Here is a 22,428-nt window from a genome sequence, read left to right as displayed (position 1 = left end):
CTGAAATATTCGTTAGTGCACACAACCTTATCCCCACATTAGAAAAATACTTAATTACCTGGATATGAATACAATTTTAGTTTAAATCTATTTACAAAACCAGATTCAGAGATTATACAAGTATAATAAAAGTATACAAATGGCTGCCACTACTCCCTTTACAAACAAACACGTACACATCTCAAAATCCTTCAAAGGCCCGGTGTCAGTACACCGAGGAGGTAGACTTCACGTATTACAGCTGTATCTGCAGGGTGTCTCGTTGGGAAGGTCACGCAGAGTTCAGTTTTTTTTTTCTTTTTGCTCACGTCTACTTTAGTTGAAAGGAGATGCTGCAGAATTCAAGCCGCGTTACTCCCGAACAAAAAGAGATGTCAGAGCAAATCTTGTCAGGAGTTGTATTTTGGCTCTTAGTGGGTCGGAGTCTGTCCTGTAAAGCAGGACTGACACTTTTCTCTATGGAGGTCGTGTTTTCTTTTCACCACGGCGTTGTGAGAGCTTGTTCGAGCTGTAATTAGACATCAAGTATAAATGAGTGTAAACAAGTGCACATTGTGTTCAATTATTATTATACTGATGCACGTTTTTAGCATGCAGCGTGTGTAAGAAATTAGGACAAATGACACAGAGGATCAAAGGAAGTCACTTTTATTTTGTCAGACAGAAACATAAATGTAAAAACATTTTTTTAATTGCTACATTGAGAAGTGGAATGATAACGCTGAAATCTACTGGAGTATTTACAGAAATAAATATTTGGAAATTTTCTGGATTGACTGATTTCACATTAAAAGTGAAGCTGTTGTTAACTACTGTAATCTGACCTATTTAAGTGTTTTTATCATACAAAACAATGACAAGGACACTTTTCCTTATGGTACGTGTTGAGTGGTTTAGTTTACATTTTATAGTGACATCTTCTCAAAGTGCATTTACTTAAAAAATCTTCCCAAAACATTGCATTAAAAATATCCTATAAAACAACCTTCCAAAAATAGTCAGAGTTCACTTATTCCTTGCACCGATCACCCTCGGGAACACATGAATGGAAAAACTGAAAAATAAAACAATCTGGAGTCTATTTCGACAATATTTCAATGTGTAAGCAAACCCTTAAAACCACCCAGCAGTGTAATGTACATAAATGTGCAAAGCAAAGAAAACATCTGCAGATGCTTGAAAATAATATCTTAAATAATTCCAATTCATTACAACAAAAGGCTTGATTAGGAATGTAATCCTGGGTTATTAAGTGCATCTCGTTGGGTTACTGTTTTTATTCTGTCAATACTATCACAGTCAATGAGGCGCAAGCAGTCAGGTGTCTTTTTGGGTAAACAGTGAAATTCCTGCCGGGCAGGTTTTTTCAGTCGTGGTAGTCCCTCCCCTCTAAGTGATCCGGGATTGGCAATCCGGTGAGGATTGTTAAACACCTGTTCCACACGTTGAACACGGGGCACACGGGCTGAGCGAAGGCGATGTCAAATGTGTACAAGTGCTGAGAGCCGACGGCGTCGTAGAAAGACAGGGATCCAGAGTCGTAGTCCAACAAGACCCCGAGTCTGCGCAGGTGGGGTGAAGGCTCGATCGGCATCTCCTTACAGTTGTGTCGCACCACCCACGAGTTGTTGCATCGAGAGAGTACCCAGGAGGCAGAGTTCTTGCCGACCCACTCGTGTTTTGGTGCTGATTTGTATGCGATGCCCACTGCAAACCTGCATGAACAATGGAAAAAAACAGCGAGAGTTCATGGATACTCAAAGATGTCAAAGAAGACTCAAAGCATTGTACACCTGAAACACTGTCTTAAACAACAGTGAAAAAGTACATCCCCCAAAATCCTATACAAAAGCTACACCATACAGGGAATCTATGGCAAAAGAACTGCCTCCTGTTATATTTCATACATATAATCTATGATAATCAATTGGGATGTCTGGTCTGGATCACAGTAGCAGAATTAACGACTGACAAACATTGCAATCAAAGGAGCCACGCCCCTAACCCCGGCTACAAACAGGTCAATGTTTTTACCATGTGCTTCCTCCTATCAGAGCCTCCCAGTAATGGCGGCCGCTGTCAATGTAGACGTTTCCTGTCACGCCGTAGCTGCTGTGGCTGGAGAAGCGGTCCTGGCTGTGGCTCTTCTTGGACGATGTCTCGTCCCTCTCCACGGTCAGGTTGTCATGTGACACCCTCAGCTTCCTGTGAGCTGACTTTGGGTCCAGCTTGAAGGGTTGACCTTAAAGAAAAAGAGCCACAAGATATGCTGGTGTCTGCAATGCATGCCAAGAATAACGTATTTCAGAATAAATTATGCACATATGTGGTTAAAGTGGACATACTGTTGGTCTTGAGCTTCCCTGGTTCACTGCTGCGGCTTCCAGCCTGGTTTATGGCCTTCACTATGAAAATGTACTTGGTGCCACACTGGAGGCCGTGCACAGTGTAGTGATTCTGTTTGATGTTTGGTACAATCATCCAGCTATCAGCAGAGTTACACAAACCTTCAGCCCAGATAGACAGAGTCAGACAGAGAACAAAGCAGTACAGCATCAACACTCATGTTGCGTTAGGCCCTCAGTCAGAGTTTGACACCAAAAAATGAGACAAAACAGCAGAATTGCATGAGGTGTTTCAATCCAGAACCACTCTTTTGACTCCTGAAATACAGCTTCATTACCACTCATCCCAACGTGCTCCAGCACTGAGGCAGATGAGAATAAATTGCTTGATTGAGCATGTTGTGACCTTGTTAGAGCAATCAATTCCAGCAGTCTGCTGCTCATTCCAACCCCAAGACAATATCGAGCTCATGATGTGCATCTGGATGTACATCCAGTCTGACTGAGCTTGTTTTTTCCCTGATCCCCCTCCTAGTCACTGTGAAAATTGCAGTGTATTTTGGTAACATCTCATTACCCATAAGAGCCTGGACAAAGCCCCCCTTCTCCTGCTGCTACAATACAATATGATGTTTGGATATTGTAACACAGCCCCCAAACAATTTTAAGTCCTTCAGCGAAATCCCCCTCAAATCCCTCTGTCATTGTCATGTTTCCCACCACAAACAATTTGCCGCCAGAGAGCCGCATATACACTTACTGACAACATTGGAGTGGCTGGTGAAGATGGCGTACTGAAGTTCATACGATACGACGGAGAATTCATCTTCTGATGTCCAGTGGACTGTGATTGTGTCATACGAAGCTGTGCATAATTCCTCGCGGATTACTGGTGGATTTGGTGCTGCAATTGGAAAACAAAAGAGAAATGTTGTTCCAAGTCGGTAATGAAAAGCTGAGGAGATTCAATTCTGCTCACAAAAACAACAAAATAACAAACAAAAAATTCACAATATGTCGCAGAGACCACAAAAACAAAAAAAGCATCATCCTTTTGTGTTTCTATTCGGACGAGTGTAATTAAGCCTGGGAGCAGTTCCTACAGCTATTAGAGCTACAGCCCCCATGCAGGGTTTAATTCACGCTCACAACAGGCGCTGAGAATAAACAATCAAACCTGGTTCATTCGGAGGAAAATAAAGCTTCACTGTAGCCTACATCTGTGAGGTTTTTAGTTTTCTATCACTGTCTAGTTGAAAAATAAAGTCCCCGCTTCTAGCCATGCCAAAGCGAAAATTGAACCTATGATTGAAGAATACGTTGAGGATAAGTTTGGCTAAAGGAGCCAAACAAAATTGGTAATATAATCAGTTTATAGAATCGTATTTTGTGAGTGAAAACCTGACCAAGACAAAGTTGTTGTGTTGCTAATCTCTTCTGGCACTCTAATAATCTATTGTTTATACTGAGTGAGCATTAGGTGGTTAATTAACGGAGCCATTCCCTTCATAACAAGACTAGGTCAAAACCTAGTATGTGGCTGACCGCTTCAGGTCAATGTGCGCTTTTATGGGCAATGTGTTACAAGGATTGTCCTTATGAGGCCGATGACAACGTGTTTGAAAGCAGGAGCGCACTGCAGGCATAGGTGACGACAGCGGAAGAGCAGCCCCGCCCACTCCCCGAACAAAGTATCCAGAGCCGTATAGACAGAGAGTCGCGTCAGTGGAGGTGCAATATGCTCCATGATCCGCCATTGCGATGTCACGAGTCTCTCTCTCTACGGCTGTGAAAGTCACAGTTCACTCACTCATGCAGTCCTTCATGTGTAGGGCTGAGCCAAAAATAGAAATGACTGCTTCTGTTCCCGGTGTTATTTCCTCACCTGTGAGGTAATCCAAGCTTTCCAGCATCTTCTTCTCCCTTGAGAAGTCCAGAGCGAAAGTATCGAAGGTGTCGTTCAGGTTTATTTCAGGTAACAGGATTTGGGAGGACGCTGTTGCCATTGAAACTCTGTAATAAAGAAGCACTCTATCAGATGGTGACAGTTTTATACATCAGATCTATGTTATTGTTGTTTTTCTTTGCTGCATCACCTCTCACAGATGCTTTTAGCCGTCTGGAGGAAGCGAGTGTGATCCGTCTCTTTTAGGGTTTGGTCGGCCTGAGAGATGAGGGACGAGGACCTCTCGATGCACTGCTTGCAGCTGCCGATCTGCTGGGCTAGTTTCCTCAGACGCACTGACTGGACAGGGAAAAAAAGACATGATGATCGATGAAAGGTCGGGTAAATAATACAATGATGTACTAGCTACTGTATGAGGCAGCAACCTGCCATATGCTACATCTGATCTGAACTCGCCTATTAGAAAATCCTACTGGAAAAAATCTGATTTACACCTTTGACAATTGGATTTTTGAGTAGTGTAATACCAAAAACCGTGGCTTCAACCTGTTCAAAAAGCAACTGGCATGAGAAATGTGTTTATGAAACATCCATTACAACACTGCATCAGTAACATGAGCCTCTTATCCCACATCTGTGCCTCATTGGTTTAGCAGCTGAAACCAGAACCTGACACGAGGCACGGGGTGAGGAAGGAAAGAGTCCTCCTCCACAGAGAGCCCTCACAGGAAGCAGATCTGATCTTTCTCTGACACTGAGCGTGGGACAGCATACCTGCCTCTATACAGGCATCTAACAGGGGGAAAGGAAAGGAAGCGATTCAAGAGACACAGTTTAAATGCAAATCCGATGTATGGGCCCAGTATTTCTAATGGATTGAACTTGTTAAATTGGTTTGTTGTTATTGTTTGGAAGTGTTAAACTACAAATACTTTGTCACAGTTCTTAAGTAGAATTTTCCAGGTATCTACTTTTCTTTAGTATTTATTTTTCTGACAAATGTTTATTTTATTTGGCCTTTTTATGCCTTTATTGATAGAGAGGACAGTAGATAGTGTTATAAACAGGGAAAGAGAGAATGGGGGATGACGTTTGGCGAAGGGCCGAGGGTGGGAGTCAAGCAGCATCGAGGACTGTAGCCTCTCTACATGGGCCGCTGATTTAACCACTGAGCCAGCCCCAACCCCCCCCACGCTTTAACACACATTTCTTTACCATCTCTCCTTGTATTAAAAAACAGGCCTGCTATTGTTATGTGGTTTTTATGCAGTTTTGGGGGAGTCATCAATTACTTTAATTTTGAATCACTGCGCATCACCTTCCTAAAATCAGGATTGATTTCAACCTACACGGATGGAACAATAATACATAAAAAGATGATACCTTGGCGTATCCATCAGTGCATATCATGCATGATAGATGCAACATAATAAGAGAAAAAACACTTTAAAGACCCCCTCCAGTGAAAATCAAGGTTTTAACCTTGTAAACATCTCCATGTGGTGTTTTTCATGTGCTACAAGACATATCAGGGACAACATGAGCAGTCATCTCCACGGCTGGGCCTGTCTGCTTTTAAACTGCAGTGTGCCAAGGACAGGCTGAACGACACGTTTTCAGATTGGCAGGTTTGAGATGTCACAAACCTAAGGAGCCAATCCCGTTAATGGACGGGGCGATGCTATGCATATTATTATGTGTAACCTATGGCAACCGCTCGGTGATGCGTGAGCCAGCTGTAACTGTCATCGTAATTTTTGCAAACTCACTACTGACTACTAACGTTAATGTTACTATTACTAATTACTACATTTCAAGCTAGCTAAGTTTCAACAAGTTGCCACTAAACGATGGCAGAGATGTGTTTTGTTTTTGCGACGGAGATGGCGGTTGGAAGTGTGCATAGTGGGCGGGGACTATGCAGATTCAGTATTTTTTAATGAGGGAGAAGGAGGAGAAGCCTTGGGAGGATTTTTACAAGGTAATAAAACTTATTTTGCAGGAAAAAAACATCGGACGCAATTTTGTATTTCAAGCAGAGCATTTCATGTCTTAAAACATGACTGGAGCTGGTCTGTGAGACAAAATATTAAGAAGTCCAGACATACAAGGAAAACTAGCCACATGGATTTGCACACTGACGCAAATTTAAACTTTATAATTTCTAATATAAAGGTTTTTTTAATTTGCTCAGCTAGCTTAGCACAGAAACAGCAGATGTACATTTTACTTTTATACACACCTCATTTCAGAGCCTGTACTTTTTCACTTTTACTTCAGTTTTAAATTAAATCCGTACCTCTACATTTATTAGATTTTTTGTATCTTTTCCTCTTCTTGTATACAGAATATGTCTATGTTTATCTCCTCTGATCACCTTGTAAAAGAACCATTTTCAGGATACATGGTTTTCACCCAGCAGCACCGACTTGTTACTGTTGCACTCTAACAAGAGCCGCATGCTCGGGTGTTGAGATGTAAGTTATCTTGTCAGCTGTGCCGGGAGGCAAGGTTATCAACATGCACAAGGTGATAAACATACAAACAAAGGTTATCAAGACACAGAAGGTGATAAACTGTACCTTCCCCTCCTTTATCTTGGTAGCTATGATTTGTCTTCTCTGCTGTATGATATTAATCAGCAGGTCGCACTCCTCCAGCAGCTTGTTTTCTTGTCGCGATGCATTAACCTAGACGGGACAGAAGAAGAAGTATAGATAAGAGACGATCAGTCAGTGGGAGCGTTTTGTAATTTATTTACAGCATCATTTATATTATGCAAAACCCCCATGCAACACATGGACAACATTAGAGGATAAATCTGCCTTTTTATGTCGGGGAGGACACAGAGGAAGTCATCTGACCTTGTTCACAGCTTGTTTTTTTCATCCCAGACACACAAATCATAGCAGACGTTGTATTGAACGTGTGGCACCCTGTTTTGATGTCTTTATTCTAGTGAGAATATATTTACCAAAATAAGGTTGCTTCTCACTTTTTTAAATCTATGCTAGGGAAGTTTGAGTTACAGGGGCATGCTGAGGTGGGATTATAAACCAAACCTTGCTTTGCTCGATGTTCTTTTAAAGGAGACAGATAATGTTAAGTTAATGCATACATATTTGCCCTGAAAATTAGCATTTAAGTTCATGCACATCACAGAAATGATTGATCTATATCCTAATGAGTGCTTAATCTTGTTGACATGATGAATAGCCACCCTCACATACAGTCATTTATCACTGCGTTAATATTTTAATGAGTTGTTGCCCATGAAACGCCACAGCAGCAGCAGCAGCGAGCAGCATGCACCTGAAACCAGACAGATAAACAACCTCACCTCCACATGTTGGCAGGTTTGGATAAGTTTGCCCATCAGACTTTCCAACTCACTGGTCCTCTTGATTAGACTGCTGAGGTTGGAATCCAAAGCTTGCTGCGGAGAAAAAAAAAATGAAAATGAGTATAACATTACACAGTAAGACCTCCCCAGAGACCCAACAACAAGCTGTAAACAGCCGAATAAATCCTGGAGGAGAGTAAGGTGGATGGGAACATAAGGATCATATCTGGCTTCAGTGTAATGGGCACAGGAGAGGACACACAAGGCCGCCTCTGGATATGACTGTCCACATTTGGGCTCTGATCTGTACAGAGCCCCCAGGTCCTCCCTGTGAGCCAGAGATCCCATCATACTGCCTGCTGAGGCCGCGGAGCTTAGCAGAGCATCTGCCAGCGATTTGGACGACTAAACCCCGGCTGTGTTAATCACTGACTCAGATCAAAGGCTTATGTTTCAAACGTAATCTCTCGCTGTAATTGGGTAGGAAGATGACTGTTTAACATCATAGTGCAAAATATCTTTTGATATAAACTATTATTCTTAAAGATTATTAATGCGTAATTACATGTAAGCGTGCTGTCGATTATTTAAAGGGAAACAAAAGTGCAGTCACATCCAAATTTAAACGTCTCTACGTTGTTTTAAAAAACAAAGTTGATGATTTGATCTCTGAGACATCCATGTTGTATTTGGCATCTAAATTAAAGGTGGGGTATTATGCTTATTTCAAGCCTCATATTTTACTCTGTGATACCTGTGGATACCCTCATACAGCCTCTGCCTATAACGACTCACTCAGCTCTGTCTCTTTAAGAAACCCCGCCCCTACAAGCCTGCTTTCTTCTGATTGGCCAGCTCTCAAAAACCTGCTGAGGGGCAGAACTCCTACCCTCCTGCCCTTTGTTACAGAGGTGTCGTCAGACTAAACTTCACTTTTTAGATTTGAAATAAATATCTGGAGCTCTTGTCCTTTGGAAAAGTAAACACTGATGTCTTTCCTTCACAGCCAAAGAAACTTTCTCCAAGAAATTCTTAACCAACTCGATGAGCAGAGCCGTTGAGCTGAGTAGTGGAGTGAAAAAAATGTCTCAGGCAGACTGAGCTGCTGGGTGGGCGTGTCCTTGAACTGTGCCAGGGGCAGGAAGTTCTGCTGTATCTCGGGCAGATGCCCAAATATAGAGTTCCTCCACTTTGTGACATCACAGTGAAGTGTCTGGAGAAGTCTGTCTGAAAGCAAGCGTTCACAGCAGACTGTAGACTGAGACTTTTTTAGCAGGGGATTACTCCAACATACTTTCACCTACAGATTTCAAACACCCACGTTTAAGTCTTAAAATGTGAAACAGCACAATACCCCCTCTTTAAGGTTTTATATTCAATTCATCTACCTAAACTTTCCCTTTTAAAAATGTTCACAAACTCCAAAAGTGTAATTGTTTGCATCATGCAAGATTCTTCACTTGATCAAAAACAACATCCTGAAAATAGTCCAAAGAAGAGAACAAACGGAGAACAAAGGGTCCGTAAAGATCCAAGTCTTGTAGCACACAGTGCGTAGACCTCTTCCAGACCTTTTTAAGATGTTTCACATTGTGATTTTATAAGGGGGGTTGCGTCATTGTGTGCTAAAATAGCAGAGGCTTTATATCACCACTCTCACAAGAATGATTAATTTATATGGAAGAGAATGTGGTGAAAGCCATTTCAGATGCTGAGCTGCAGGTACAGGTGGGGGGGGGTGCAAACCTTTTAAAATGGGCACATGAAACATAACATATTCATCAAACTGATGTTGGATATAGCCAAGTGTATGAGCTTATAACACTGTCAAAATTTCTGTTATTTGAGGAACCACCTAAAGCCAAACAGAGAGCGGGAGAGCAAATGGAAAAGACGGAAAATGTGAGAGACAAGGCGAGTTCATCTCTGAGAACATTTCGGTGTTCTGTGTTTCTCACAGTGCCTAAAATACTGCTTCTCCTGCAACATTAACACTCTCTGCGTGTTTAGACAGCTCTCTCTCTAATGGACGCCTCTTTCCTAGATTCTTTTAAAGCTGATGAGAGGAAAGAAAAGCAGCTTCCTTTTTGTGTGTGAATGCTTCTGGTTCCACACCTTTGCTTTGGCCAGGCTCCCTTCCTTCCTCTCACAGTCCTGACGGGTCACTGTCAGGACTCTGGAGTTTTCTCCTGTGTCAACATTAGAAATCGGATCCGCTGTCAGAGTTTGTCATTTTATTCTGCACTAAATACCCTGTTGCTCATCTGTGAGTTTCACTTTGCTGCTGGGCTGTTTAGGCTTTCATAGAAACACATATGAAAGTTACAAATGATCAACTATCCCTTAACTCAACAATTTGGAGGTTGATGCACCCTCACGTTGTAATGTCATGTCTTACTGGGATACTTAAATAGAGCAGAGCCTCCTTAAAATAACACCTGTGCTCTTCCTGCTGTGACAGGCTCTGGAATAGGCCTGCTTAAAGGCCTGTCAGTCAAGGTGGGAGTGGAAGCAAGTTCCAAACCTGTTTTAACTTCAGGTGCCTAAAAAAACACCACAGTGTTTCATTCTATTCAATGCTTTATTTATAGCTCAGAAAAGCCCCGAAGTGCACTGATTCTGCAGGACAAAGGTGCAGCTCAGAGGGTGTCTGCAACGTTTTAAACACTGTGGGGGCTATCCAAACTGTGTACTAGAGGTGGGATAAAATATTGATACGATATTTAATATATCGTCGCCCTGACTCGTGCAATACAATTATCGATGCAGGCGCCAAATATCAATATTTTAATGTAGGAATAAATGGCGCTCTAAACAGATTTCCCTGCGATTTCGACTCACCGCGTCACTACTTCATGACTCCTTGCGGTGGCACTTATGACATCAATGAGGGTGACGTGAAAGGAAATAAATTGGCCGAAGAAGTTGACAAGAAGCAGGATAAAAGAAGAAGAAGACAGAGGTGAAAAGAAGAGATGCGCCAGCCACTTTCAAATCCAAAGTGCTCATTTGTTTGTTGACAGTTGTTCTACTAAAATGTTCTCTAAATTTAATTTACAGACTGAAACATGGTTTCATCTCCGTTTGTGTCAACTGACACCAAATTGCAGTGAATAAATACATGAACCCTGCTCTTAACCTTTTTAGGGCTGTTTTGTGCTCTTCATTTAAGCAGATATCGTGATGTATCATTATATTATTGTCTTGCAATATGTCAATTATCGCAGAATTGCTGTATCATGATATTATCGTTATCGTGGGCCACGTATCGCGTATCGTATATCGCATTGTATTGTATCCCGTTTCATATCGTATCATATCTTACCTTGACGTATTGTATCGTATCGTATCCTAATACATCGTATCACATTGTATCATGTATCGTATCCTATCGTAACGTAACAGATTGTATCGTATCGTGAGTTACCCTGCGTTTCCCATCACTACTGTGTAGACTCATTTTGCATAAATATAATGTAAAGTCATATGAAAGTCAAATTTATATGAAATCAGTCAATGCATTTGAGAGGTGTCACTAATAAGGTTATAACTACACATGATAGAGTTACAAATACAGTCTTTAAAATGGTTTCAAGGCAGGTTATTATTATCAGACATTACTATAATTATATTTTTGCAACAACTGATATATCAGCACCGTGTTGTACCCTAGCATATAAGAAGCATATAAGAAGGTCCTGGCTCTAGATTTTACTCCTAGCGTTTCTTTTTTAAGCGTACATTTCTCTCTGTTTTCACGAGTCTCTTCCCACAGCTCAATAACCTGCAACTTAAAGTCAGTCGAAACTTATAATGCCCTCGAGTGCTTATTGACTGACAAACTGGCAACCCAAGTTTTTCCTGAACATCCTATGTGTAAAATGCTCTTTTCCCTTCTAAACATTGCATGATGGGATATCCATTCCCTTGACTCTGAATATGGGAATACATATAAGGATGGATAATCTGATACCAGACCAGGATCATGTCACGTAATGCTAGAACCAGCCTGAAGAAATTATACACGCTTACATGCACACATTTACAATGTTCCTTTGTGTGCGAAAGTCTGAGATGTGTTTGGTAGTGTAAACACGTGTTTGGGAAATACAGCGACTCTGAACAAGCTCAGCTGCATGCCACCTGGGTGCTGTCCTGCGTGCCACGAGAACAAAACAATTTCTCTCTGAGATGGGAACTGCTGTTTCCTATGAGGCTTCTAACAACGCAGCTAAGTGCATGTAATGTGTGGTCAACAAGATAGGGAAACAAATGAAAACATGAATCGGAAGAATACAGCCCATTGTTAAATGACATCAGGCAGCTGAGGATGTAATACAGCAGAGAGAACAGATCATTGTTAGTGCGGCTTAAAGAAGATAAAGGATCAAGGACTCTATTCAGCTCAAGTCAAACACGCTACAGTCAATAACCACTGTGAGGATGTGTTTATTTAAAGAGAGGAACAATTAACTAGAAGAATGAATGAAGACAACACCAAGGCTATAGCCATGTCTGTGTGTAAGCAGGGAATGTGCTTCATTCTGTTGCTTTTCACAGGATGAAACCCTTGAAAAGCAACATTCAGGTTTAGTTTTTTAAGTAAAGTAAATCTGTCCCTGAATGTGTAACTTAAAAGAAATGATTCTGATCACCTGGTCGGCCTCCTGGTGTGAACGATCACGCCCCACACAGAGAAAGCGGCCAGGAGATTTCTGCACAATGACAGCATGATCAAACAAAGGGAGACAGGTTAAGACTTGGTCCTCTGGCCTATCTCGCCCAAAATGTTGCATCCCAGTTCCACTGTGACCGAGCATTGTGTAAGAAGAGGAGCGGGCACAAAAGGGTTTCGAGTGTTACTTGCGATGCAGTGCCCCCCCCCCCCCCCCACCACTGCCACCCCCCCCTTTTGTGAGTCATGCATGGACACCGTGAGAGAAGACAAAGCAGAGCCTCATTTTTATTTCATGCAGTGGATGCCATGCTATTGTTAGGGTACACTTAAGGATGCGCTCAGAACTTTCCCTTTATGTGGACTATCATATGATCCCGTGAGGCTGACCCTCACTGTACCGGCCAAATACTGCCCTGCTAAGTCACTCTTATGAAAGAAGCTGATTCAAGTCTATAAAGGGAAGAAAGCAGAGCCACCTTTTCATGCGCTCCATCTAACAGCATCTTCTCATGCCTTATTGATATCTCTGAACATGAGCAGTTCCTCTTCCTCCTAAAACTGTGAAAGCGGTCTCTGGCAGGGTCTGCGATTACATTTTAGACTGGCACAGAGGGAGCTACTCACTTCTTTTTTTCTACGTGTCTATTTAAGGCTTATGATTAATTTGGTCTGGATGCAGTAAGGCTGGCAGTATTCTTTATTTTTATTATAAATAAATCCCATGACAAGACCAAAATCAAGCGTGAAGCCCGCATTAAAGTAAACATATACTAAACATAAAGTCTGGTTTTCAAAAATAGACAATTCTATAAGTAAATAGTGTCTTCGTCTGGGAATATTTTGCGCCGGAGATCTGGTGCGTTCGCGATTATTTTTTGAATGGGCAGTTTATTTAGGGTGGTCTCAAATTAAATTAAAGTGCGAATGCGCAACGTAATTTCAGAACATGTCGCCCAGTGTAAAGGTTTCGCCCATTGATGTGTTTTTGGGCAACAATAGAACCCTAACGCAGAGGGGAATAAGCTAGATCAATCAGGCTTAGGAGACACAGGGTGCTCGGTTTTGGGCGCTCTTGACGCAGGATTTTTTTTATTTTAGAAAGGTTATAGATGATAGAATATCACACAAGCGTTAGTTAGAATTAATTTTGTAGCTTTAGTTATTCTAGGTACTTTGAGGTACAGCCAAGATGGCGCCGCGGATGGCAGCCTCGGTAGTGTTAATAGTAGTTTTAGTTTTTAACTTTTAGTGCCTCAGTGTCTCCAACCTGTCCTTGTTTTAAGTGTAGTATGTCAGTTTGTGTGTCTGCACACTGAGAGTAAAGAAACAAATGGAGTCAAATTCCTTGTATGTGCCCATATACTTGGCCTATAAAACTGATTCTGATTCAGAGTGTAGGCCTGCTGTATGTTACGTTCACATCACGTCTTAGAACAATAAACAGGGATGCATCTCACTCGGCTTAACATGTAGTTTTGTACGTTTTTTTTACTTGTACGAAACATAACGGCTGTTAATAACTAAAAATCTCATGTTTGTAGACCGACAGCATTAAGTCCAGTATGTATCCACTTATTAAAATGTACAAGTTTCTCCTTAATTATCTGTAAGTAATAAAAACTGGAATTCAAAAATGATGGCTATTGTTAAGCGGGAAGTACAAAACTTTTATTGGTATCCTTTAAATAATTCTAATTAACAATCCTTGAACTTGGCTGATTAAAAATATGTATATAAAATATGTAATTTTCTGTATTATAAGTTCGTGTTGCTACAAGTTTTGAACATAAACATCAAACTTTTTGGGAAAAACTATTGTTTATCTCAGTGTCTGTCCACATTTCTACATTAGGAAAATCAGGCGGCACGAAATAGCTTTTTTATGGCATTTTTTATAAGATAAAATAAGATAAGATAAGATAAACTAATTTAAGATAAGATAAGATAAGATAGAACTTTATTAATTCCGAAGGAAATAATAGTGCCAAGTAGCTCCAAAAATACAGTACAAATTAGGGTAATGCAAAACAACTCAAATATACGTGAAGATATAAAAAGTTTATATGTATTATACTGCTCCTGATGCTGCACATTTTATATAATAAATTAAATTCATCTTGACATCTTGTGTACCTGCCTTACTGTGATACTATACAGGCTGAAGAGAGGTGAAGAAATGCAGAAGTCAGCTTTGAATCAAAGGGGTTGAAAACAGAGGAAAGTGTTTTGTGCAGTGCATCATAAATCTCCAAGCATTCCTCTCACTGCTATAGATCATTTCTTACCTTCAGTTTGTCAAACCGGTCACCGAGCGCTGCCACTTGGTGGTCCCTGTGTCGGCCAACCAGCTTACACAAAGCACAGATCAACTGTTCATCTGTCACACAGTACATGTTGACCTTCTCGTCCTCGTGCTCCAGACACATGAGCCCCCGCAGATGGGAGTCCAGCAGCGGCTCGATTAGACGGTGGCCCGTGAAAGGCTTTTTGTTGGGGTGGGTGGCCTTCAAGCACTCGTCGCAGTATGACACCTCACAGGTGACGCAGGTCTTCACTGCGTCCTGCGGAGGGTCCTGCTCGCAGAACTGGCACTGCACCCGGTCAGTGGGAGAAGTCATGGCTCTGCTCTCGGGGGCGGCTCGCTCGCGCCGGGTCTCGTTAGGAGAGTTAGGTCCGCTCAGAGAAGCCTTCTGGTAGCGGTCAATGATGTTCTGTAATGTCACGTTGCGTTTAAGTCCCTCTAGGCCCCTCTGGTTGAGAGTGATGACATAGCGACAGGTCGGGCACTGGAAGGCGCTGATGGACTGAATTGGCTCGGTGGGGGTGCAGTGTGAGACCAGGATGCGATGGGCACAGTTGAAACAAAGGCTGTGAGCGCAGGGCAAGAGCAGCGGGTCCTCGAAGAGCTCCAGGCAGATTGGGCAGGTCAGCTCCGACTCCAGTGTTTCCATTTTCAGGCGAAACAAAGCGGGGTCGTGTGCGAAATCCAGGGAAGCTGATCAGCTATCTGCAAAGACAAAAAAAGACTTCTAAAATATTGATCGCTAGGAACTATTGGAGGTTGTAAACAGTCCTTGAACAGGAGGTAGGAAGTTGCCTTGCATTACGTCCAGTGCTTGTCAGACAAAACAAGCTACTTGTAGACATCACTTTTGTCTTTAGGAAGTTTTAACAAGCATAAATGTGACAGAAATTAAACAGACAAAATGAATAAAGAGGAAAATAATCAGCAGATGATAAAGATAATTGTAAGTGTCAGCCCTAATGTTCTGGATTAGACGTAGAGCGGAAAATAAACATTGATTAATACAGACATCATGCATATTCTGCCCCTATTATAAAGCACTTATGATAATAAAAGCAGAATTATTCATCCCCATGTTGATTTCCATTGCAAAGTGAATGTTCAAATATAAATATAACTTTATGTTAATTCTTGTAAGGAATATGTGATTATGAAAATGAAGCTAACTGTAAAAATAAAACAAGCTAACAGGAGAGCTGCAACACAAACACGTCCCTGTATATTACACATATATCAGACTTCTGTGTGGTTTGTTTGGCTCGACTTACAACTCGAAAGAATGCAGCCGCGGCTCATTTTAATTTGGCACAGGAAAAGTCTAGCCTGTCCCCATGTGTTCCGCTCTGTACTGTAGTCAGCAGGCCAGCGAGGACTGACAGCTCAGCCAAGCAGAAGTCTATTGGCCTGCTTGCTGATGGCTGGGGCTCCACACTATCACAGACACTAAGCCTTTGTTCCCGGCCAGTCAGACACCCCAGCTGCGAGTGGACACACTGTGCTCACAGCGTCTCTCGATGTGAACTCTCTACCTCCACTCATTATGTGTGAAGAAGGCAAAAGCTCGTTACGAGGACGGTCGGGGCCACAAGTAGCCCCTTTTGAAGTTGCGAGGATACAGCAATTACCTCTGAGCTACAGACCTGGGTTTGTTCTTTTCTATTCTATTCAGATCTTCACACACACTCGGCTGTCCCGCTGCACTGTACGAGACAAGAGGCGATTGTTGCACTTGTCTCCAGTGACGGTGATGCTTCTGTGGGCCTTTGTTTCTTTTGATATTTGGTTCTTGACAGACAAAGCGGCAGAAGAAGTCGTCTATAAAATGTTACAGAGGAGCAAAGACGGCCTCTTTACGCTGACAATAAAACACCAAACATTCTGGCACAGGCATCGCCATTTAAAGTTTTAAAGAACATATCTTTAAAGCTTCTACACACTTTATCAGTTGTTTACACCACGTTTAAGGCCACGAATCATAACTAATGCACGCATATGTAAGTAGCTTAACACCACACTAATCTCAATAAACTTTGGCACAAAAAAAACCGAATTACTTGCAAACATTTGATCGGTTTGTTGGCCATATTTTTGCTTTATTAAGCCACCAAACATGATATCATTTTAAGCTAACCTTACGGCTACGTTATAGCAGTTACAGGTCTTGTCAAACAGGTTAGATTCTTAAATACAAGATGAAGAAAGATCTTTGTTAACAAGCACAATGCAAAGACGCTGATCCTCTGATGTCATCGCCTATGGTGTTAAAGTTACACAGAAACAACACTGAGGCAGAGAGCCACTACAAACTGCTGCTACAGCCCCAAGTACACTACGCACTCCTGAAAGCTCTCCCATTCATGCACAGTTTACTTTACCCACCGATGGATTTCGCCCCACTTTGCACTGCCGAGACATTTCTGCTGAAGGAAAAAAAAAAACTTCTGACCTAAATCATGGAAACATATTTATAACAATTGCACCAGGCAGCCATATAAACCCGGACATGGCTGTAGAGACAGGCATCCAGATGGCACAAGTCTTCACAGCCCCAGTAATCCTGCTGCAGAGCTGTCATTAAGCGAAAGATTGAGCAAGAGGTAGCAAGCACAACAGGAAAAGTTGCCCGACAATTCCAGGAAAGCCAGCTCCACCTACAGCTGGAGCGCTGGCCAGTAACTGGGAGAAGAGGGAGTGTAGAGAGTGTGTGTGTGTGTGTGAGAGAGAGAGAGAGAGAGAGAAAACAAGCGGAGGCAGAGGATTGTGCGGAGCCCCAGCCCATGCCCTTACAGGCAGGTTAGTGTCCTCTCGGCCCTGCCCATTCAGACATTCAAAGCATCGGGATCAGGTTCAGGTTTCCTTGTGTGGCCATCCCTCCGCACAAAGCTGCGGATTGGAACTTTTTCTTTGCTTTCTCTGCCACCAGGGATTCAAAGAGAAAGGCTGGAGACAACGATGAGAGGCCACCTGAGAGGCTGCAGGACTCAGCTGCAACGTGGGACAGAGGTCTGCGGTTTCAGCAGCATCCCAAAAAAAACAAGGTGACGTGGAAAAAAGGAATTACCTCACAGTCTCCAGAGGCCAGTGATGTGTAACACGCCTCAAGGGCTAAAAATCCATTCCTCTTCCTGACAGCAAACATTGAAAGACACTAAACATCATCTCAGACAGACAGGACTACAAATGAAGACAGACACTTGGAAACATCACCTGCTACCTTCACGTTCGTCCCAGTTGGCCCCTCATGTGGGAATCACCGAGGTACCATCTGCTAACCATGTGCCTCTATCCGCAGACACACCCCCACTGTGCGCCGTTTCAATTCTCCTGTCATTCACAGGGAGTCCCCAGAGCGGCTATCGTCTCCGAGAGGAAGGCACACTCTGTAAATATTAAAGACGAGCTAAAGTTCAGACAAAGCGGTGGGTGTGGGCTACACTGCTCGGGAGATGCACATGGGAATGTGACAGGAATTCCCCAGGTTTCCTCAATAGAGACTCCAGCTGGGATGGAATTTATGATCATGAGCAGACGGACTTTTAGGAACTTGAGATAACAAAAACTAGAATTTAAAGTCTGGGGCATTTTCATAGGTCGTGCAATTTTAGCATGTTAAGTCTTATAACCTTTATGGTCATGCTATTTTAGGCTATTACAGGTATCAAAACCACGAGCATACATCAAAACTGACTAGAGCTGCAACCGTAATAGTTTAGTTGTCGACTATTTAATTATTCCCCACCTACTTTGAAATTATTCTGAGTACAGTTTTTAAGGTAAAAATAGATAAATGTGGATATATTCTGGTTACTTTGCTCCTTTATGACAGTAAACTGAAAATCACTGGCTTTCGGACAATGGGAAACTACTTATCAACATTTTTTACCACTTTTTGACATGTCATAGACCAATAACTAATCCATCAACTGAAAATAATCCACCCTTCCATCCATCCATTATCTATACCGCTTATCCTGTTCAGGGTCGCAGGGGGGCTGGAGCCTATCCCAGCTGTCATTGGGCGAGAGGCGGGGTACACTCTGGACTGATCGCCAGTCAATCACAGGGCTTTGAAAATAATCCACAAATGAATTGACAAACAGAGTAACTGTTAGTCGAAGTCCCAATTGTGTCTACTGCATTGCATTTAAATGCATTTGTTGTGCAAAAGGTTCAAGGACAAATCGGCATAAATTCCCTCCTAGTAAGAAGATGCATTTACATTTAATTGTAGCATAAGGCACAGTTATGATTGCAGATTCTTGCTGCTGAATACGGGGTGAGAATGCACTTAACTGTGTGCTGCTTGTCAAATAATGAACTGAACCATCATCTTAACTTACAGAGTTTATTTGATTTAGTAGTAATGGGTCATTAAGAGAGGAAACAATTACAATGTCTCACATATGAAGACAATTACCTGCTCCAGAATTGTCCTAATCCTTTTTGTTATGCTCTTTTATCACCTTTAATGATAGCTCTTTCACCATGTATTCAGCCACTGAGGGAGTGTGATTGCTCTTGTCTTCTTTCCTGGGGCAGACACCTAACATATTTATCTGTAATCCTGTCTCCACAGCGTGGCTGTGACCAATGCGTGGCCTGTTGCTGCTCCCTAAAGCAGCCTGCTCAGCAGCGGCCCACTCAGGCCTAATGTGATTTACAGCTGGAGCAGCACGAGCCAGCTGATTACACTGACAAATCTACCTGACCTGCAGCTGCACACATTACTGAGATTAGCTGCAAGAGGCCTGGCCCTGGCTGGCATCCATTATTAATGTTATTTAACTGATAGTGGAGGGCAAGTTAATTACAAATCTAAACATTTAGGCTACTGAATTTATAACTCATCTGTAAAAGTTATGAGTTTTTGCTGTGCTCTCTGATGCTAACAGTAACATATGACTTTCCATTAAGAGGCTCGAGCTTCCTTCCAGAGTGAACAGGATGTTTCATAATGAGGAAACAGCCCCAAAAATCGATAATGCACCTAATGTTTTTGGCTAATGAGTTTCTTACAGACTGAAGACTGGAAATAGAGGTCTTAATGTCAGCTACCAGTCTACTTTCTTACTTTCTTTTAATTTAGCTTACTGTCTGAGCTGTACAGGTCATCGAGGCCAACTTCAGAAGTTGCACCAAACTCTCATTTCCTCCCCGCGCGCGGCTTGGCAGGTGGCATCCGCGGGAAAACACCGTATCCTTTCCACAACCACAGGAACTTGTGACTTTCCAGGCATGTAGCCTGCTGCTTCTCAGAGGTCCGTTTGGACGAGAAATCTTTAACTGGGTTCAAAACTACCGTGAAGACTGCTTGTTTCGACTACATTACAATGTACAACCGCTTCCAAACGTGTTTATACGTCAACCTCGTGTGTACAAGCAGTTTGTAAACGTCATACAACAACACCGTTTAAGCAGGGGGAACGGTCAAAGAGCGACATCTAGTGGTGGATTTATGAAATGCAGCATAATGTAACTCGAGGAACATTTTTCCTAACACAAAGAATACTAGAATTGCACACTAGAATTGAAAGTAACTACTTAAAAGGATTTGCACGTTTAATTAAGTCTAATTATACTATTATTACAGTTATTATACAATTATATTACAGTTTATTGTTTATTTATTTCAATAATATTGCAAACTTCTGCTATTCATACTATAAACCTGACTACACCAGTGTTACTTTTCATGATACTTCATCATTTTACATCTCAGATGCTAATTAGATCTTTATTTATGCAATATTTTAAATGTATATTTGTTTGGGCATTGCCTGAGAACATCTTGTAGTTTGCTGTAATTGTTAAGCTTCACTTAATACATAAGCCATGATGTCTTTAAAAAGTCCTCCACGTGTGCTGCCACGGTGACATCTTTATATCTATTTGTCACACGGGGGATCAAAGGCAGCGCACTCTGGCGGGAAGATGTCTAACATTCCTCCTCACAGGAACAAGATAAGTTACTAATTAATAAGGGAAACCACGGGCCCGACTGCGATGTCCCAGTTTCACCCTTCATTAGCTTCCTGTGTGTATGCAGGCCTGTCACAAACTGTGGCCAGATGTATCGCCCGAGCGTCTACGGATGTGGCAGGGGAGAGAAGTGTGTATCCTTTATCTTATCTGGGGAGTAAATGGTATTTTGTAGGTCAGGAGGCTACCAGATTATGGATGAAGGGCTGGGTTTATCTCCCTCTGGGCTACAGAGGCTTTCTCTGTTTGACTTAAGGTAATAAAAAACTTTTATGATGACTGGGGAAAGATGACACTGAGGGAAGGAGAAGAAAAGCCTACCTACAAAAATAATATTGCAAGGTCCGGTCTTGTTATTGCTGTAACAAATTCTTTATATTTTCTTTTATATGATGCCTCAGCGTAGAGTGAATAGAGTGATTTGACTGGAAATCTACTTTGGCAGCTCAGACTGTCTTCGACACTTCTTAATCACTAAATTCCCCTCGGCCTTCTAACTTAGTCATCCTAGCTCTGGAGTATTATCCACGGATCACAACATGAAGGCATCTGTGAGCACAACAAGGCCAAACAACCTCAACACTTGCACAGAGCTCTGCCTGCAGGCGTGGAAACATAATCGTGACTCAATGTTTTGGTAGAAAAACACAGAGGCGCAGTAACAGAAAATACATACCGAGTTAGGAATGACCTTCTGACTTACCCGCCACATGATTACATCCATAAAACAGACAAGGGTGGAAATAGCCGCCTTTAGAGTCAGTCAGAGTTGATATTTGGGCTCTGCAAAGCTGATCCAGTGCAGTGGTCTTTGACTTTGAGTGGAGTGACTCGTCTCTCTTGCTCCCTGTGAGTTTCTGACCCTCTAACCCTGTCCTCTAAGCCTATTGAAAAGCAGTAGGAGGATCGAAACTTTCCACCCTTTTCTCTCCTCTCACAGAGGACTCTACCTATCCCACGCAGACATAGTGGGCTGCAAATTGTTGCATTGCCCAATCGCGTGGAAGGGGAAGGACTTGTGCTGGTTTGCTCTATCACTCAGGGCTATCAGAGCATGGAGTGCTGCCATAACTCCCAACAAAGCTTTTTTTGTCATCCTCAAATAAACATCATCCACATAGCTGAGCTGCACACCATAAAAAAAAACACTGAGTGCTTTTATAACACATTTTTGCATAATTGGAATGATGGCATTTACAAGTATCAATCATACTCAACCACAATCTGCGCTGCTATGTTTTAAGTCTGGTTAACTGTAGCAGGAAATGTGTTTCATGCCTGACATTTAACACAGCACATTCGATACGATTCAATACAGCCGGATGAAATAGTGCATGAGCAAACACAGTAATCAATGATGAGCATACGGGACAGTGGAAGACGGATGCTTTGTGTGCGAGTCATTGACTTGTTCATTCGCACAGATGGCGTTCAAACAATCCACATAAAGTCAGGAACTTACACTCAGCAACCTTATTTCTGAAACACCCTTTTGTTTTTCATGCGAACACGCTGAAATGGAAACACACAGGAATGCACTGTGGTTGCGACAGTTGACTTAGATAGTGTTGAAAGTTGTTGGCATCTGTTCGCCACTCTTCGGCTAAACGTCTCCAGCATAAACATGTGCTCGCTGACAAGGCTGGCATCCAAAGAGTGAAGCTCGTCTTATAAAGTTTGATCACTTTCTCAGCTCACGGTCAACTGTTTGACTATGAGGTTTGGGGTGTTTAGTTACAGGCCGTTACCTCGGACGACCTTGTCAGCAGCATCAAATCCGTGTTTTTGATACCTATCTCAGAGTAAAGCAAATGTTTAGGTTGTGTGGAGAAACCGCAGCACATGAGGCATTGACTGACTTAGGTTAGAAGT

General features: G+C 42.2%; 1 protein-coding gene across 3 annotated transcripts; it reads right to left on the bottom strand.

The window, feature by feature from the left end:
* Positions 1-647: 647 nt before the first annotated feature.
* On the bottom strand, positions 648-21,389 carry mid1 (midline 1). Of its 3 annotated transcripts, none has more exons than XM_069663587.1 (11): positions 21,260-21,389; positions 14,558-15,279; positions 12,250-12,309; positions 7,592-7,687; positions 6,834-6,941; positions 4,442-4,590; positions 4,231-4,358; positions 3,106-3,249; positions 2,346-2,507; positions 2,035-2,242; positions 648-1,715 (listed from the first exon to the last, which is right to left on the bottom strand). In XM_069663587.1, exons 2-11 carry the CDS (start codon positions 15,221-15,223, stop codon positions 1,367-1,369), a joined length of 2,070 nt encoding a protein of 689 aa, XP_069519688.1. In that variant the 5' UTR covers positions 15,224-15,279; positions 21,260-21,389; the 3' UTR covers positions 648-1,366. The 3 variants fall into 3 exon arrangements, with proteins under 3 accessions (XP_069519688.1, XP_069519689.1, XP_069519690.1); XM_069663588.1 differs by lacking the exon at positions 21,260-21,389 and adding an exon at positions 16,957-17,198; XM_069663589.1 differs by lacking the exon at positions 12,250-12,309.
* Positions 21,390-22,428: the final 1,039 nt, after the last annotated feature.

Source organism: Semicossyphus pulcher, unplaced genomic scaffold, assembly GCF_022749685.1.
Source record: "Semicossyphus pulcher isolate SPU_LCO1_2020_fin unplaced genomic scaffold, fSemPul1.0.p SCAF_15, whole genome shotgun sequence".
NCBI lineage: Eukaryota > Metazoa > Chordata > Actinopteri > Labriformes > Labridae > Semicossyphus > Semicossyphus pulcher.
The sequence above is the reverse complement of the archived record's forward strand: the minus strand, read 5'-3'. Positions and strand labels throughout refer to the sequence as shown.